General features: G+C 39.8%; 2 protein-coding genes across 2 annotated transcripts in view; both read left to right on the forward strand.

Moving 5' to 3' along the window:
- Positions 1–336: 336 nt before the first annotated feature.
- On the forward strand, positions 337–1,029 carry LOC150086986 (52 kDa repressor of the inhibitor of the protein kinase-like). The gene has a single exon (XM_090372342.1). The coding sequence runs from the start codon at positions 337–339 to the stop codon at positions 1,027–1,029; it is 693 nt and encodes a 230-aa protein (XP_090228468.1).
- Positions 1,030–8,128: 7,099 nt separating this feature from the next.
- Positions 8,129–19,438, forward strand: part of unc-13 (protein unc13 homolog) — a 1,321,962-nt gene continuing 1,310,652 nt past the window's right edge. The window contains exon 1 of the mRNA XM_090372343.1: positions 8,129–8,335. Coding sequence (XP_090228469.1) covers positions 8,314–8,335 — 22 coding nt within the window. The 5' untranslated portion in view covers positions 8,129–8,313. The remainder of the gene's footprint in view (positions 8,336–19,438) is intronic.

Genomic DNA, 19,438 nt, shown 5'->3' on the forward strand with positions numbered 1-19,438 from the left:
ACCACAGAAAAAAAGAGAGTTGTTAATATTTTCAGAAACCACAAAATCTGTGTACTGTTTTATTTGCAAATTTGTTTTCAGTTAAATAAAAAAAAAATTATTAGTTACTGCATGTAATGATCGGAAACACATTGTTGATATTTTAAAAAGGCACGATGAGTCTAGAGAACATAAAGAAAATAGATAAAGCGCTTGAAACGTGTAGGAAGAATTGAGGTTCTAAAAAGAGTTGTTGCGACTGTGAAACTGTTAGCTTCATTAGGGTTGAGATTTCGAGGGCATGATAGTAATGTAGGAAATTTTATGAGTTGCTTAGAATACTTAGCTAATTTTGATATGTTTTTGAAAACCCACTTAGAAACTTGTGGTAAAGGACAGGTGAATTATCTTTCTAATACTATGTGTGACGAATTCATACATTTAATGGCCGCTAACATAAGAAATACAATTATTAATGAAATCAAACAGACTAAATACTTTTCGCTTATTGTTGACTGTACTCCCGACATAAGTCACACAGATCATTTATTATACGACCGATATTTAAATAAAGAAAATAAAATTCAGGAACGTTTCTTGTCTTTCCTACATATTGAAAAGCACGATGCTAGCTACTTAGAAAATATTATAACTTCAAAATTAACGGAATATAGTTTAGATATCCAAAACTGTCGAGGACAATCTTACGACAATGCAGCCAACATGTCCGGGATATACAACGGATTACAAGCGAAGATTAAGAGCCATAGTAAAACTGCATTTTATGTCCCTTGTGCGGATCAGAGCATAAATTTAGTGGGAAATTCTGCTGCAGAAGCTTGTCCAAAAGCACTCCATTTCTTCGATTTTATTCAAAATTTATTTGTATTTTTCTCTTCTTCTACAAAGAGATGGGATATTTTAATGAAAGCGACTACAAAAGGAAATGTAACAATAAAAGAAATTTGTCCTACAAGATGGTCCTCAAGAGAAGATGCTATTTTAGCTGTTAAGATGAATTTTTTGGCCATAAAAGAATCTTTTATTTAAAATTTTTGAAGACTGTAATGAAAAACCTGTAACAAAATTAGAAGCAAAAAAGCTATGTGAAAACTTTGAAGATATTGAAACAACACTTTTACTTTTCATAAGGAATGCAATTCTACAAAGATTGAATGCAACTAGTCTTCAAAATAAAAATTCTGATTTACATAATGCCGTTAATCTTTTAAAATCGTTATCTTTGTACATATCAGAAGACATTCGAAACAACAACGAATTTTTTGATACTATAGCACAGAATGTTTTGCATTAGCAAACAATACAAATTATGAGTCAGACAAAGGGGAGAAAACGCAAAAGAAAATTACATTTTGTTGAGAAAAGGGATGGAGATGAGGATGTGCAATTGGCAGACAAGCAACGATTTATAGTGAATTGTTTGAATGTTATTTGCGATCAGTGGGTATCAGACATTCAAAGACGTGTTGAGGCTTATCAAAATATTTTAAATTATTTTGCCATATTATTAAATATCAACTTAAAAGAAATTTCGCCAAATGAGTACGATGAATATATTTTAAATTTAATAAATACGTATTCAAACGACATCGACGTTAATATTTTTAAGGAAGAACTTACCCACTTTGTACATTTTGCAAAAAATTAAAATTTAAATTCTTCTTTATTAATGTATAAAGCGATTCAAGAAGGGCTAGTTTCTACGTTTCCTAAGGTGGACATAATTTTAAGAATATATATTTAACCACACCTGTTTCTAACGCATCGGCAGAGCGTTCTTTCAATGTACTTAAAAGAATTAAAAATTACATTAGAAATTCTTTAGGCCAAGAAAAATTATGCAATTTGTCAATATCATGCATTGAAAATGACATTACTAGTGGGGTTGATTATAATGAGCTGATTGATAATTTTGCAGCTCAAAAAGCACGGAAAGTGAACATATAATAACGTTCTTAAAATTTTCATTCTAATTACGACTTTTATTAGATAATTTGTTATGTTCCGTTAAGAATTGTTTTTATTTTTAATTTATAGAAAGTTTGTTTCATTATATTAAATATATATTATTCTAATTCTCGTTTAATTAATCTAGTTTATTATTTAATGCAATAAAAGTACTTAAATACTAATTGAGTTCATTTATGACTTTTTCTTGTGGATTATACTTAATCTATATACAGTATAAAATTCTTTATAAATGTCATACATGTAATTTTGTTTTATTTTTAATAAAATTATATCTACAATTATTATTATTTAGCCTTTTGCATGAGTTAGAGTATACCGGAGGCGTGGGATTTCCCCTCAAAGAAAAATTCAACACTATACATGGGGCCCCCAAATTAAAATTTGCCCGGGGCCCCATGAAGTCATAACGCGCCGCTGCTCACTGTACATACTAACTGGACATGGTTCGCTTAATGCAAAACTCTACCAATTCAGACTTTCTAATACAGTCTCCTGTCGACGTGGGCTACCGGAAGACTCTCCATACGTACTTTTTGAATGCTCCATTTACGAGCACCTCGGATTCGCTCTTAAGGCAACAGTACCAAACTTATCTCCTGCATGTGAGAAGATATTCATATCTATCAATAATTTCCAGGCCCTTCAAACCTTCTGCAATGCTGCTTTTAATCGCAGGAAGACTGTCAATGTTAATGCAAGCAATCAAACTGAAAACACTTCGTAAATGAAAATACAACCTTTTGCCTCGTTTGTCGTCCTAATGACGTAATGTCCAAAATTTTGCTGTTTTCAAGAACACGCGAAGATTTTAACAGATTATTATCAAAATTACTGTAACTCATAGCGAAAACGGATACAAAATAGATTGTGACAAGTTTAATAATAAGAAATACACATATATTAGATTAGATACATACAAACAAAAAGCTTTCGGTTGTTTTGTCAACCTTCCTCAGTTAAACTGACAGCTAAGAAGGGAGCATGAGGGCGTGTATTGCCAATCTTGTACGTGAAGTGCGTGATTAATTGTTGGATGTTGAAGCCTGTGGCTGTAATGCATGCGGACGTGCCAGCGTTTGTCAATAGTCAGGATTGCTGTTTCGATGATAGGGTGGACTCGACATCCACTGCTCCTGTTGACTGAGGTATTGGGGCATTTGATGTTCAACGACTCCAAACAGGCGCGTCGTCGATAGTGGCTGGACTTATCCACAATCACGACATCGCGGTGTGGGTCAATGTCGTGGTGGGTTGCCCAAACGTGTTCGGCAATAGCTGAGTGCTCCACATCCGCTAAGCGGATTGCTCTTTCGTGTTCGGAAAGGCGTTTTTCGAGCCGTCTCCCAGTTTCCCCGATGTAGCAGCTAGTGCAGTCACGGCAAGAGATGCGGTAGACCAACCCGCTTTGTAGTAAGGTGGGGACCGGTGTTTTCACTTTAGAGATGAGGGATCGTAACTTTCTGCCTGGGAGTTGTACGCATTTTATCCCATGTGATTTTAAGACTCTACAAACCTTTTGTGATAGGTTTGGGTAGTATGGGACGAAGGCTACGCGGTAGCCATCTTCTTGCCACTGCACGAACCTTGCTAACTCGTGCCTGGATCCACTCTAGCTCTGTAAATGAGAGGCACACCGAAATTGCTAAAATCAAGGCGGATCTTTCGAGGTGTGGCTATCCCATCAATACCCTTGACAGGTGTGACCTACAGACCCATGGCCACGTAGCGACCAACAGAAACATCCAAGGTAATGACTCAACCCGCGAGCGCCTTTATTATTTGTGAGGGTTACCCGGAAAGTTACTTCATCTACCCATGTGTATTGGGTTTATAAATTGCATGTATTCTCTGGTCGATTTGTCTGCTTTGCTGAACGAAAAACCCCTGGTTCCGGGGAAAAACCTTGCTATCTACGCTTAAGACCGACTAATTTTGCCACGGAGTGAAAAAAAGTGCAGAAAAGTTCCTTGCTTCGTCGACAGGATTCGAACCCAGGCCTTTTCCACCCTGTGTGGGGAAGTCGATTACGATATCACTGTGCTACCCCGCGCAGACTGATCGTCGTTTAGATGACGACTTTGAGATGGCGGGCCGTTTGACGTCTTGAAGACGGGAAGTCGCAGGCAGAGGTGGCACGTTCGCTTAATGTGTCAAGCTGTGTCATCTCGGCACTCTGGAAACAGTTTCTGCGCGAGTAGCACAGTGGTATGGTCATCCCCCTCCCCACACGTGGAAAAGGCTTCGGTTTGAATCCCATCGATGACGTGAGGAACTTTAATGGGTTTTTTCACTCCGTGGCTGAGTTAGTCGTTTTCTGACGTAGATAGCAAGGGTTTTTTTTAAACCCAGAAGGGTTTTTTTCGTCTTGAAAACAGGCAAATCGACCAGAGAACAGAAGCAATTCACGACACATTATGTAGAATGGGTATATAGAAGAAACTGGGCGACCCTAATGAAACGATTTGAATTTGTGGAAGCAGTTTCATGAGCCAAGAGCCATTACGAGAAGAACTGGCCAAGGTCTCCGAGGGCAACGTAACCAGAACAGACCGCTATTTAGCTCTAACAAAAAGATGAAACCCTGCGATGTCCTGTCATTAACTGTATCTTGAGAGTGCTGCGCCAACAAAAACATTTCAGAAGGGACTGTATTAAGAAGGCTCAATTCAAGTGGATTCTGGATTCTATGCAAGGGGGCTAGTGGTTTGTATCCCATTAACCCCAAACCACTGCAGAGCTGGCCGAAACTAGTGCCATGAACATGTGACTTGGAGCCAGAAATGGAGTACAGTTCGGTTCTCTGATAAGTCCCGCTTTAGACTACAAATATTGATATATCACCTGGAGACAACTAGGAAGCGATACCATCCCTACAACACCTGCACATATATACCGAGAACAGATCCTGGAACCATATGTGCGACTTTTTAACGGTGCTGTTGGCCAAGATTTTCTCTTCATGCACGACAATACTGCATATACAGCTAAAGTGTTGTTGCCGCCTCCGTAGCCAGGTGGGAAGGAGCAGCAGTGCGTAGCAAACGCTTCTTGATTAGACCCGGGTTCGAGCCCGTCACCACCAAATAAGGAGGATGCAGAAAGTTCAGGGAATGACCACCGCATATCCCGGAGCAATATGGCTTTAGTTGCTAATGACCCTAAAAACCAAATAACAAACAAGCTAAAGTGTTGGAGGATCATCTTGAAACTGAAAATATTCAACGACTGCCGTGGTTAGCACAATCACCAAACTTAAATCCGATCGATCATATGTGGGTCGCCCTTTTGCGTCGCATTGCACGCCGATAGCCAACTCCTCGGTCACTTGGCGAACTAAGGACTGCGCTGGTGGAAGAATAGGTTTCGAAAAAAAAAAAAAAAAAAACTATTATATTAGGCCAGCTGAATATTTTTTATTCATCTGCCGTGCATTGTGTATTATGTCCGTAAACCTCGCTCTCTACGCCTGAGATCGACTATCTCAGCTCAGACACGGAGTTAAAAAACACATTAAAGTTCCTCATTGGGATTCGAACCCGGGCATTTTCCAAACGGTGTGGGGGGTACGGTGACGATACCACTGTGCTACCGCGCATGAAGAATGGGTTTCATTGCCACAGAATCTTATGAATTGGAGGGGCTCATACGCCGTACTGATGTCATGTGACCGTAATTTCGAGCATCATGTATCCACTTCTGTAAAGCGGCCTTTTTGGTAATTCTTATACAACCCCTATAAATGTCCCTTATATCTGTCCGAAGTTTCTTGCTGTCTCCTCATTGCGGTTCATCGCAAGTTGTACGAGTTCCACCACGTATTCTGCGTGTTCTATCAAGCAATCAATCCTGTCGAGCAGTGTAGTCTTTTCTTTTGTAGGAAGGAAGCTAGTAATAGGAACGCCTCGGTCCAATTGCATTTACTATAACTTTAAACATTTTATTAACAGACGTACAGAAATGAGGAAGCTAGTCTTTCTTTTGTTTATCAATGTATTATCAGATAGAACAATCTAAATAATATGTAGATTTTTTTTTTTTTTAATTTTATCATTACTGAAGTAATCTGTTGAAATGGTGAATTTATGTTCTGTTTACAGTCCTTGTTCTTATTGTAAAACTGTACGAAATATCAAATTTTTGTTTCCTGTACTCTTAAGATTTTCATTATACAAAGTGCAGAGGTGACAGGATTTTTATCCTCAACCGTCGGGCTTTCGATTCTTTTGGCCTCTTACTTTGCCACCGCAGGAGGTCCGAGTCGTCGAGGTAGCACAGTGGCTATGATCAGCGCACAGAGAAGTAAGATAGAGATATGTTAGTAAAACAGAGATATGTTACTGCTCTGTGGATCAGCGTACTTCCCTACACTAGATGGAACCCTTGCAGCTAGCATACCTGATAGAATCGCCGCCCTCCAGAGACAAGTTGGAAACGACAACGGGAGGACGGTAACGATACCACAGTGCTACCGCGTAGACTATACTGTATACAGGGTGATTCACTACCAGTGCAACAAACTTGCAGGAGGTGTAGGGGGCACAAAGACGAATCGGAATCACATAGCATTGCAGGGTCCGAAATGCTTTCGTCATACGGTAGAGGACGTTGAACGAGAGGTCGCGTGACCAGCGATCCCGCTGGAAGTCAGCAATTGCGAACCGTTTCTGTTGAAGAAACCAAGTAGCAAAAGTCCTCCGGAGTGGATAATCCGCAGGCTCCAATGATTGGACGCGTTGCGAATGGTATGAACTCATTTGGTTTGTTGACAGTATACTCCATACAGTGGATTGGGAAATATCCAATCATTGGCCTATCGCTCGAGTACTCGTACTCGGATTGCCTTCTGCAAGACGTAGGACATTCTTCTCATTGTCTGGCATCTTCATCGTTCGCTCCCGATGCATGGTACCTCTCGTGAAACAACCAGTCTCACGTAACCTTCTGTGCACACGTGCGAAAATCGTATGATGAGGAGCACGCCTGTGCGGGAAACGTTCCTGGTACAAGCGCAGAGTGGCGCGCCCGTTACAGTCCGCACCTCTATACTCGAGGTGCATGTCGGCCAGTTCAACGTTTGAATACTCGTCCATCCTACTGCCCCGGGAACCGGTTCGCAAATGCTGACTTCCAGCGGGATCGCTGTTCACGCGACCTCCCGTTCAACGTCCTCTACCGCATGACGAAGGCATTTCGTACCCTGCAATGCTATGTGATTCCGACTCGTCTTTGTGCCCCCTACACTTCCTGCAAGTTTGTCGCACTGGTAGTGAATCACCCTGTATACCTGCTTAGGGCAACTGACAGTAACACACCCAGTGTCGGCTTTAGGGTAAGGTCGAGTAGTCACTGGCCTAGAGGGACTCAACGCCGCCCCCCTCCTTCCAAAAACAAAGCCCGCAAGAAAAATTGTGTATTTCATGTATTAACTCTTTTAAAAAACAAACAGTATTAAATTCAAAATTAAAACTTTTATGAATTAGTTTTACATATTTTTAAACAATATTTTAAAACGGCCTTCTACCATCTTAATTTGACTGCTATATTTATTTATGAGACTGATACATATATTCGGCAAATATATGTATTTGTTTCGAGTTTAACGGATATTGGACTGATGAGATGGGCTTGGCACACCCAGGGTCCTCAGCTGGATATCATCATTCTTCTCTTTATTGGTGATTCCTTTCTACTTCTGACTTTCTCTCTCTCTCTCTCTCTCTCTCTCTCAGGGTAGACAGGAATTTTTTTTTTTTGGCTGGTGCAGCATAAGCCTCAGGCTTCCTTGCACCATAAGGCTAATATTAATAATAAAATGGAGAGGCCCTGCTTCCACATATTCCGTTATATTATAGGTTTCGATGTATAGTACTGTTTTTTAACTATCTATAATATAGTACAGTATGTACAATACTCTCTATATTTTTGTATAGAGTATATTTGCATATGTTTTCGGTACCTGCTTAAAGGTTATGTGTTTGTTTGCGCGATACGTTTATGCCTCAAAAAGTGTTAAAGCCGACTTAGCCATTATTATGAAGGGGACTCCAAATTCTATTTTTTTCTTTTGAAAAGAAACCATTCTTACCCCGATATAATGGATTAGGCAGCTTTGCGAGTCATTGACGTCAGCTTGACGGTGTGCAATGGCGGAAGTGTGTCATATCGAACAACTCTTACTGTTGGATTGTATGAAACAGAACTTTAGCTATAGAGTGTTTCTTGCAACGAACGTGTAGAAATGTTTGTAAAATGAAAAGTGTTTGTAAACTAGCCTTCCACTGACAGACATCGAATATATATATTTATTCCGTTTTTTTTTTTTTTGTTTTTTGTACTAGAAGAATGTCTCTACTGTGTGTTACTGGTATGTCAACATTTAATTATTTGCTGCTAATTGAAATGACATTAAAATTTGTTATATAAGAACACCTTTGTTTATATTCATGCTTATATGTTTTCATAGTTCTTCCTAAGTCTTTTCATATCGCTCTATCCTTTACTTTAGTAAATATTCGAGGCTGCTGCCAGCTTTTCTTAGTAAGAAGTTCTCACTTTGCTCAGAATTTTTACGTTTGTTTCTATATACTAATGCAGTAAATAGTTATTGTAGTTACAATAAATTAAAAAACAAATATCACGTTTATAGTAATAAAACTTTAATGCGAATAAATTAGAATTTTTTTTTTTTTTTTTACCTCAATGACAGAAATGCAGCCAACATTTCCCTCCCCCCCACTTGCTTTTTGAAGCATTGGGAGTGTCTGTTGGAAAAGGTATGAGTATTAGTAGTGGCAAATGATGCAAGAAAGCAAGTTTATAAAGCATCAGCCAAAAAATAAATAAACAAACAAAAAAAACACCTAATTCACCTACTACAAAAAAAAACACCTACTACACATTTCACCCATCCATATCCTCTAAGAATTTGTCTAGTTATTTCTTGCACCTCAGTTAGATTTCCCTGCCTAGTCTCCAGATACTGCAATTTGCGGAACTGAAGTCTTTTCTTGATAAGAGCACCCTTTTGTTCCCTTTGCCAATCTGGTTGCCCTTTTTTGCACCTGATCCAGCAGATCTGCATCTTGGTGCCTCTGTAGCCAGGTGGGCAGGAGCAGTGCGTAGCACACACTTCTTGATTAGACTGGGGTTCGAGCCAGTGACCACCAAATACGGAGGATGCTGAAAGGTCAGGGAATGAGCACCGCATATTCCCGGAGCAATATGGCCTTAGTTGCTAATGCTCCTAAAAACCAAATAACAAACAACAACAACAACAAACAAACAGATCTGCATCCTAAAGTAGGGCTTCCAGAACTGTATACATACTCGAGCCCCAACCATGGTCTTATTTGAGGGGTTAATCACCTTATTCCTGCTGAAGTTTTTGTATATTATTGAAAACATTCCATCAGCTGCTCTAACAGCCTTTATGCACTGCTCAGGGAATTACATATCCTTTTTCATATTTGCTTTTTTTATTTTCCACTTCCACGAGTGTAGTACCACATAGTTAGTATGTTAATCTAGGATTATTGCCACCCATATGCAGTACCTTGCATTTGTCAATGTTTAATTTTAACTGCCATTTCTCAGTCTATTGACCTATTTTTCCTATATCTTGTTGTAGTAGCTCACCCTGAATACTGTCATTAATCACTCTGCCAACCTTTGTATCACTGCAAACTTAGACATCAAGGCTGATATAGCTTCGTCTATATCATTAATAAATATTGAAAAAAAACAATGGGCTCAACACCAACCCCAGGGGACTCTCCTAATAACTTTAATCTGTGACGAGCACAGTCTGTTTATAATGTAAACTGCCTTCGCCCAATGAACCATCCCTTTATACATAGCAGTAACTTTTCTTTAATGCCACATTGCTCCAGTTTGTACAGCAGTCTTTTATGTGCAATAGTATAAAACACCTTCCTGAAATCCAAGTATGTGATATCAAAATATTAAAACTCACCCCCTTAACTTTTCCATCAGTATGATTGACACCTTTTGAGGTTATGTTGGACCTTATGGCGAGATCCAATCTTCCTTACACTTTGAGGTACAACTCTAACATGGTGTTTGCAGGACAGCTGCTGGATAGTCCACCAAACCGAACCTCTTGGTAACTCTCTAGGTGACTTCCAGATCAGCTAATGTATAATCTTGCTGCCTGTACTCTGCAAGATAGTGGAGGGAGTCTGAGTAGTGTGCATTGTCGAGGCCATGTTATGTCAAGGAGCTGGGTATATTCTTCTTATGTGTATGCCATACCCAAAAATTTCATGTCCTTCCCATCTTTTCTTACTACCGAATACACCATAAATTGTCGAACTAATAGCAAAAACTTATCTGTGGAAAGATCTAAACCTCTCACTTCCTTCATTTCACAAATATATGTGGCCTAAGTTATAATCTCAGTGATGTTCATACTACTTACAGTGTGCCCAACCATATCAAGTACTTTTTTCCCTGAATCCGCTTATTGGTTGATTAAACTATTGCTCATCTCAGATGTTCAAATTATTCGCTTGTATGATTCCTTTTGCTATGAAGGTGGTACTTGTGCATATCGCTTCTGATATTCCCTGTGAGAGACTTAGTAATGTGGAATTTTCTCTTTTCGATCTTCCCTGGCTTAAAATCTCTACTACATTCTGTCAAATTCATCTTTTGACTCTATCATTCTCCCAACTCCTCTGATCACTTGAAACTCTTTGACTTCCTCTCTTTGAGACTTGATTTTCTCCAGTCCAACATTCCTAACAGTGTGGTAATTTTCCTTGGTGATTTCAATGTTTACAACTCCAGCTGGCTTCCATTTTCTAGTCACATGGACACAGCTGGTCGAGATGCTGAGGCTTTTGTAATTACTAATGACGTTTGCACAGATTGTTCATTTATCTACCAGAACACCAGAAATCCTAACCACACAGCTAACATGCTTGATCTTTTTCTCACAAACAACACTTCTAAGTACACGGTCAAAGAGAGTGTCCTCTAGGCACCTCAGATCACAACTTGGTGATGGTCTCTTCTCCTTTCTCTCATGGCCATTCTCAACCACGTGTTGTTTAGCATTACAAGCATTCAAAATGGGATGATCTGCATGGCTTCCTTTTATATTTTCCTTGGTCTGATTATTGTTTCAAATCTTCTGATGTCAACGTTTGCTCAGGTTGAATCAGTGAAATAATTATTGTTGAAATCCTTTAATCCCTTAATCTCATCCTTTAGTGGTTTTCCAATAAATGTGCTAAGTCTGTTCAAAATAATGTTTCATATTGCATTTGGCTTGTATCGAAATCTCCTGGTTCATTTTCTGTCTACACCAAAGCTCACAACAATTGTATAGCAGTTATTAATCAGTCCAAACTAGATTTTGAACAGGTAAGAGTAGAAAACTTGCTTCTTGTCCAAATGGTAGTCGAGCATTTTGTTCTCTTTCCAAAGCTTATTGGCCACAACTTTTGCCTGTCTCTGTTCTCACCTCTATCAAGACCTGATGCTTCTATTGCTACTTCAGCCAGAGATAAATCTGACCTGCTAGCATCCTACTTTTCCTCCAAATCGTGTATTGATGATCTTGATAAACCACCTCCTACCATCCTCCAGTACACTATTCATTGCCTCCTGTGGTCCTCCATCAAAAGGATGTCAGGAGAATTTTGAACAATCTTGATTCTAAGAAATCTTCATGTCCGGATGGTATTTCTCCAACTGTTCTCAAACCTTAGATGATTGGAGAAATACCACTTTCTTATTCTAATGGTTTTCCTTTCTTAAACAATCTAGAAACCTTCCATCTGATCAACAATTGCAGTACAGATTCTGTCATTGTCGATCTGCTGGAGATATTCTGGCTATGTTACCCCTCTATGGACAGATTCCATGGAAAAGTTTAGTGAAACTCATGCAGTTGTTCAAGACATTTCAAAGATTGTGTTTGGCATAAAATCTTTTTAAATAAGCTTCCACCTTATGGTTTGCCAACTTTTTTTTTTTGTAATTGGGTATCGAGTTTTCTCTCTGACTTCCTGCTGCGGATGATGATAGATGGCTCTCTGTCTTCTAACTTCTCCACTAATGCTGGTGTTCCTCAAGGTCCAGTTTTTTCTTTCATCTTGTATATATATTAATGACATTATTCCATTGAGTGCAAATCCTATACTTACTTTTGCTAATGGCGCCTCCATAACCAGGTGGGCAGGAGCAGCAGTGCATAGCACATGCTTCTTGATTAGACCGGGGTTCGAGCTCGTGACCACCAAATTCGGAGGATGCGGAAAGGTCAGGGAATGACCACCGCATATCCCTGGAGCAATATGGCCTTAGTTGCTAATGCTTCTAAAAACCAAATAACAACAACAGTTTTGCTAATGATAGCACATTGCATTCCACCTTCCAGTTTGAGAAACCTTGCCCTGCACGAACAGCTTCAGCTTCTCGAATATTAGCATTAGTAGAGGCATACGATGCAAGAAAGCAAGCTATTGCAGCATCAGCCAAAAAAAAAAAAAAAACCACCCCATTTCACCCCTCCATTTGTTTCAAATGCCTGTCCAGCTCAGCCTTAAATTTATTTAGGCTATTAGCTTCCACAACAAAAGATAGAAGCCTGTTCCACCAATCAACTACTTGCTGGTTAAAGGCAAATTTCTGCACCTCTATTTTACATCTATCTTTCTTCAATTTGAAACTGTGCCCCCTCAGGTTCTTAGTCTGAGCAAGAGGAAGAATCCCATCAGCATTCAGCTTGTTCAACCCATTCATGGCCTTATACCCCTCAATCAGATCACCTTGCAGGTGATCTGATTGAGGGGGTATAAGGCTCTACTCTCCAGGTGCTGCAATTTGCAGAACTTAAGCCTTTCTTGGTACGAGCATCTTTTGTTCCCCTCGCCAACTTGTTGCCCTTCTTTGTACTTGTTCTAGCAACTCTACATCCTTCCTAAAATGAGGCCTCCAGACCTGTACCAGTACTCTAGGTGTGGCCTGACCATTGCCTTGTATAATGGGATAATCACCTCCCTGTACCTGCTAGCAAAATTCCTATATATCATTGACAAGACTCCATGACCTACCCTGGCAGCCCGTTTGCACTGCTCAGCAAACTTCATATTTGACTGCACAATAACCCCTGGTCTTTCACTTTCCACTTCCCTGAGTGTAGTACTACACATTTGGTACGTTTCTCTTCGGTTATTGCTACCCATATGCAGTACTTTGCATTTGTCAATGTTAAAACTTCAGTTGCCACTTCTCCGCCCATTTTCCCAACTTATCTAGATCCAGTTGGAATAGCACACTGTCTTTACTGTCGTTAACAACCCTGCCAACCATTGTATCATCTGCAAACTTGGACATTAAACCTGATATAATTTCATCAGTATCATTGATAAATATACAAAACAACAATTGAGCCCAACACCGAACCCTGGGGAACTCCACTAATAACATTTGTCCATAAAGAGCAGCGTCCATTGATTACCACTCTCTGTCGTCTCCCACTCAACCATCCCTTTATCCATTGTAACAACTTACTCTTAATGCATACCTCTCCAATTTGTACAGCAGTCTTACTTGTGCAACAGTATCAAGCGCTTTCCTGAAATCTAAGTATATGATATCAAAATTATTTTTGGCATTCAGTTCCTTTGTGACCTCATCATAGTATCCAATCAAATTGGTCAGACAGGACCTCCCTTTAACAAACCCATGCTGTGTCTGAACTATTCTGCAGTCTTGTCTAGATGATCCTGCAATGCTTCTTTAACCAGTGATTCCATTATTTTCCCCGGAACACAAGTTAAAATAACAGGTCTGTAGTTACTTGTGTCACCTTTTGAGAACCCCATTTGTGAATTGGTGATACTTTTGCACACCCGCAATCCATGGGGACCTCCCTTTAGTCCAAGGAAGCTCTCATAATTATGGTTAAGGGTTTGCTTACTTCCTTTGCTGCCTCCTTTAATATAACTGCATAGATTCCATCCACCCCAGGTGCCTTCCTTATGTTTAACTTCAACAATTTCTCCTCCACTTTGCTCTCAGTTATTACAAAATCACTTAGCTCCCTGTTAGAGTTTGATAAACTTCTGGCACTCCCCTCATTGAATAACTGCTGATGTGTGAATGTAGATGCACAATACTCATTCAGTTTATCAGCTACCTGAGCATGATCATCAATAGTGAACTCATCTATGTTAAGTGGTCCAATCTGATTCATCCCTTTCCTTCTAGAGTTTACATAAGTATGGAACTCTTTGCTGTTTTTCTTTGCATCCTTTGCCAAAGATTTCTCGTGATCTGCCTTCCCCAGCCTAACCTCCTTTGTGACTTTATTACAGACTAGTTTACGCCTGTCATAGGCTTCTGTGTCACCTGATACTTTATATGCATCCCATACATTCTTCTTTGCCACGAGCCTCATTAATTCATCTGACATCTATTTAGGCCTAAACCTTGAATAGCATTTCTTAGTTGGGATGAAAAGCCTAGTAGCCTCCAAAATTAAGTCCCTGAAGACTTCCCATTTAGAATTCAACGTTGGTAACATCCTCAGTTGATCCCACTGTACAGAATTTAAAAACTGTCTGAGACCTCTGTAGTCACCTTTACGAAATCAAACGCCCTTCCCTTTAGCCTCGATGGTAGTTACATCTTTAAGTAATTCCCACATCAGTACATTGTGATCACTGTCACCCAGTAGTTTCTTAATGCATGAATAATCACTGCTGATAATCAGATCAAGAGTATTACCCCCTCTGGTTGCCTCTCTAACATGTTGCTGTAGAAAACAGTCATCCAATAAATCCACAAAAGTCTTGCTAGTGTGTGAGGGACCAATCCACAAGTTCCAGTCATTATCTGGAAAGTTAAAATCCCCCATTATAAGACATTCTGATTTACTGGCCCACTCTTATTTCTCTGCGCAATTGCTCATTATACTCATCAGATTCATTAGGCCTATAACACACTCCTACTCTCATTTTTTCCTTTCCCAGTGCTTATGTCACACCAGACTCAACATTGCATTGTCCACCAACATCTGGATGTATTTCCTTAGATTTTGTGTTTCTTAAGTAATAGCATAACCCCTCCTCCCTTCCTGTCCATCCTTTCTGTACACATTGTACTGCCCAAATTCCAATATTTACTACCAATTCTTTAATGCTGATCTCCACGTAATTTTGCAATGGGCAAATATAACTTAGTTGATTTCAATCCTTCTAAAACTCAGTCCTGTCACATCTTGCAAAAAGAATTCTTCTGCTCCTATGCTTTTCTTCGACGATATCGATTTCTAGACAAGATCACATTGGGATTACTGAGACTTCTATTCTCTTCTTGGCATAAGCACATTACAAATATTGTTTTCTCTGCTTCTGTAAAACTGGGTTTTCTTTTTCACTTTGTGTTTCTTTTCTTCCAACAAGCGTTCACTCTGTACAAATCGCAAATCCGGTCTATCGTGGAATAATGTTCCTACATCTTGGGCAGTTCTCCCATTTGTCGATCAATTCGGCCCTGGAGGGATTGTGCAAGGCTCAAGGGGTAGAATTTTTTTCAGCCTGGACTGTACTTGTTAACAGGAGAGATTGCTTCTACAGGGATGGGATACACTTAAATAGAAAGGGTGCAAGAATTTTTGCTGATGCTGTCGAGGCAGTGTTAGGTGGGTCGGAAAACTGCTAGTTGGGGGGGATACAAGGATTAATAGATTAACAGTAGCCACTGGCAGAGGTGGAAGTGATTCTTGCACTGCTTCTATTCAAATGAGCAGAAGTCTGAAAAACAAGATGCAGGATATTTCAGAGATTGCTGGTAGTCATTGCGTTACAAGTAAACACATGGGTTGTGTTAGGGTAGCTAAGAATAGAAACAGGTGCATGTATACCTGCGTGTACACCAATGCTAGGAGTTTGGTAAATAAATTTGATGAATTTGAGGTATTGCTCAAAACATCAAAGGCAGATATTGTTGGGATATCAGAGACATGGTGTCACACAGATATAAGTAATGCGGAACTGGAATTTGGGGAATACAATGTATATAGAAAGGATAGACAGGACAGGAGGGGAGGAGGGGTTATGCTATTAATTAAGAAACACATAAAGTCAAAGGAAGTGAAGCCAGTTGACATCGATGGACAGGGCAGTGTCGAGTCAGTTTGGTGTGACATAAGCATAGGGAAATCAAAATTGAGAGTAGGAGTGTGCTATAGGCCTAATGACTCTGATGAGTATAATAATATATTGTACAGGGAAATAGAGTGGGCCAGTAAATCAGAGAGTCTTATAATGGGGGATTTTAATTTCCCAGATATTGACTGGAATTTGTGGGTTGGTCACTCGCACACTAGCAAGGCTTTTGTGGATTTATTGGATGATTGTTTTCTACATCAGCATGTTCGTGAGGCAACAAGAGGGAGCAATACTCTTGATCTGATTATCAGTAGTGATTCTTCATGCATTAAGAACCTGCAGATAAATGAACCACTAGGTGGCAGTGATCACAGTGTGTTGAAGTGGGATTTACTCAAGGAGGTAACTACCATCAGAGGTAAAGGGAAGGGTTTTTGTTTTCGTAAAGGCGACTATGATGGTCTGAGACAGTATTTAAATTCTATACAGTGGGACCAACTGATGATGTTACCAACAGCAAACTCAAAATGGGAAGCATTCAAGGAACTAATCTTGGTGGCTACCAGGCTTTACATACCAACTAAGAAATATTGTTCAAGGTTTAGGCTTAAATGGTTGTCAGATGGACTAATGAGACATGTGGCAGAGAAGAAAAATGCATGGGATACATACAAATTAATGGGTGACATGGAAGCCTATGGTAGATATAAGTTGGTCTGTAACCAAGTCACAAAGGAGATTAGGCAGGCAAAGGCAGACTACGAAAAATCCTTGGCAAAGGATGCAAAGAAAAACAGAAAGGAGTTCTTTACATACTTGAACTCGAGAAGGAAAGGGATGAATCAGATTGGTCCACTGGATATTGATGGTTCAACAGTTGAGGATCCTGCTCAGGTGGCTAACAATCTAAACGAGTATTTTGCATCTACATTCACGCATGAGGAGTTATTCAGGAAGGAGAATAATGTAGGTAAAGTAAACATTGGCAGTGAGCTGGATGATTTTGTAATAACTGAGAGGAAAGTGGAGGAGAGATTGTTGAGGATAAACATAAAAAAGGCACCTGGGGTGGATGGGATCTATCCAGTTATATTAAAGGAGGCAGCAAAGGAAGTATGCAAACCCCTAGCCATAATTATGAGAGCTTCTTTGGACTCAGGGGAGGTACCCATAGACTGGAGATGTGCAAATGTAACCCCAATTCACAAAGGAGGATCAAAGGCTGACACAAGTAATTATAGACCTGTTAGTTTAACTTCTGTTCCAGGTAAATTAATGGAGGCACTGGTTAAAGAAGCACTGTAGGATCATCTAGACAAGAATTCAGTTATAGCTCAGACGCAGCATGGTTTTGTTAAGGGCAGGTCTTGTCTGACCAATTTGATTGGATACTATGATGTAGTCACAAAAGAACTGGATGCAGGGAATAACTTTGATATTATATATTTGGATCTTAGAAAGTCTTTTGATACTGTTGCACATGGAAAACTGCTGCACAAATTGGAGCAGTGTGGCATTGGAGGCAAATTGCTGCTATGGATAAGGGGATGGTTGAGTGGCAGAAGACAGAGAGTGGTAATCAATGGACACTGCTCAACGTGGACTAATGTTATTAGTGGAGTTCCTCAAGGTTCAGTGTTGGGTCCATTGCTGTTTTCGGTGTTTATGAATGATATTGATGATGGGATATCAAGTTTAATGTCTAAGTTTGCAGATGATACAAAGGTTGGCAGGGTCGTTAAGGACACCTCTGACGCTATGCTGCTGCAACAGGATCTGGAAAGGTTGAACAGATGGGCTGAGAGGTGGCAAATGAAGTTTAACATTGACAAATGTAAAGTACTACATATGGGTAACAGTAACCCCAGAGCAATGTATCAACTCTGCGGTACTACACTGACAGTGGTGGAGAATGAAAAGGACCTGGGGGTAATTGTGCAGGCAGATATGAAGTTCTCTGAGCAGTGCAGACGAGCTGCAAGAGTAGCTCATGGTGTCTTGTCAATGATATACAGGAATTTTTCTAGCAGGGATAAGGAGGTGATTATTCCCTTGTATAAGGCAATGGTTAGGCCACATCTTGAGTACTGTATACAGGTCTGGAGGCCTCATTTCAAGAAGGATGTAGAGCTGCTGGAACGGGTACAGAGAAGGGCAACAAGATTAGTAAATGGAACAAAGGGTTGCTCTTACGAAGAAAGGCTTAAGTTTTGCAAATTACAGAGTCTGGAGACTAGGCACCGGCGAGGTGATCTGATAGAGGTGTATAAGGCTTTGAATGGTTTGAGCATGCTCAATGCCAATGGGATTCTTCATCTTTCTCAGAATAATCACCTCAGAGGGCATAAATTCAAATTGAGGAAGGACGGATGTCGGATAGATGTGCGGAAATTTGCCTTTGGCCAGCGGGTGGTTGGTTGGTGGAACCGACTTCCATCACTTGTTGTTGAAGTTGATAGCCTAAACAAATTTAAAGCTCAACTGGACAGGTATTTCGAACGAACGGAGGGGTGAAATGTGAGAGGGTTTTTTTTTTTTTTTTGGCTGATGCTGAATAAGCTTGCTTTCTTGCATCATATGCCTATGCTAATGCTAATAACTTCTCTCAGGCTTCTAGATTACATTCAGAAGAGGGCAGTTAGTTTAATTATTGACTCATCTCTAACAGAGTCGTTCCACTCTGTCTCTAGAGCTTCTGTTTCTGCTGAATGCATTTTCTATAGATACTTTCATGGGCATGGTTCTTCTGAATTGGCTTCTATAATTCCTGCTCTCATTTCCAAACCAGTCCGAACATCTGCTGCAACCAGTCAACATCTTTTTACTGTCCAATTTCAAACTCGCAGAACCAACTTTTCTTCCTTATTTATTCATTGTTTCTTTTTTCTGGATCGATCTCCATTCCTACATAATTCTCAAAAGCAATCTACAGATATTCAAGTCTAATGTCAACAAGTATCTTCTTTCATTTTCTTGACCTTCAGCCCATGTACGGTACAAAGTACTATAGGTTCTAATACCTCTCCTGTTTGGGATTTTCATAAAAGAAAACAAAAATTATTTTTTGCATTCATTTCCTTGCTTGCTGCATCATATTATCCTTTTATATTAGTCAGACAAGACTGCCCCTTTAAAAATTCATGCTGTGACTGCAGTACAATTCCATTCCTGATAATTTACTGTAATGATCCTGCATTACAGTAAACCCTCGCTAATCTGGTTACAGTTCATCTGTATGTCGGCTAATCTGGATCAAAATATGAAAAATTCTGTTCACAGTTGAGTACTTTGAAAGACACGGTATTTTGGAAGGCAGGTGAGTC

The sequence above is a fragment of the Mastigoproctus giganteus genome, chromosome 4 (genome assembly GCF_048544385.1).
Source record: "Mastigoproctus giganteus isolate SK-2022 chromosome 4, ASM4854438v1, whole genome shotgun sequence".
NCBI classification, from domain to species: domain Eukaryota; kingdom Metazoa; phylum Arthropoda; class Arachnida; order Uropygi; family Thelyphonidae; genus Mastigoproctus; species Mastigoproctus giganteus.

What these genes read in the sequence shown, in the direction of transcription:
- LOC150086986 (XM_090372342.1), top strand. Translation starts at nt 337, where the DNA reads ATGTTTTTGAAAACCCACTTAGAAACTTGTGGTAAAGGACAGGTGAAT.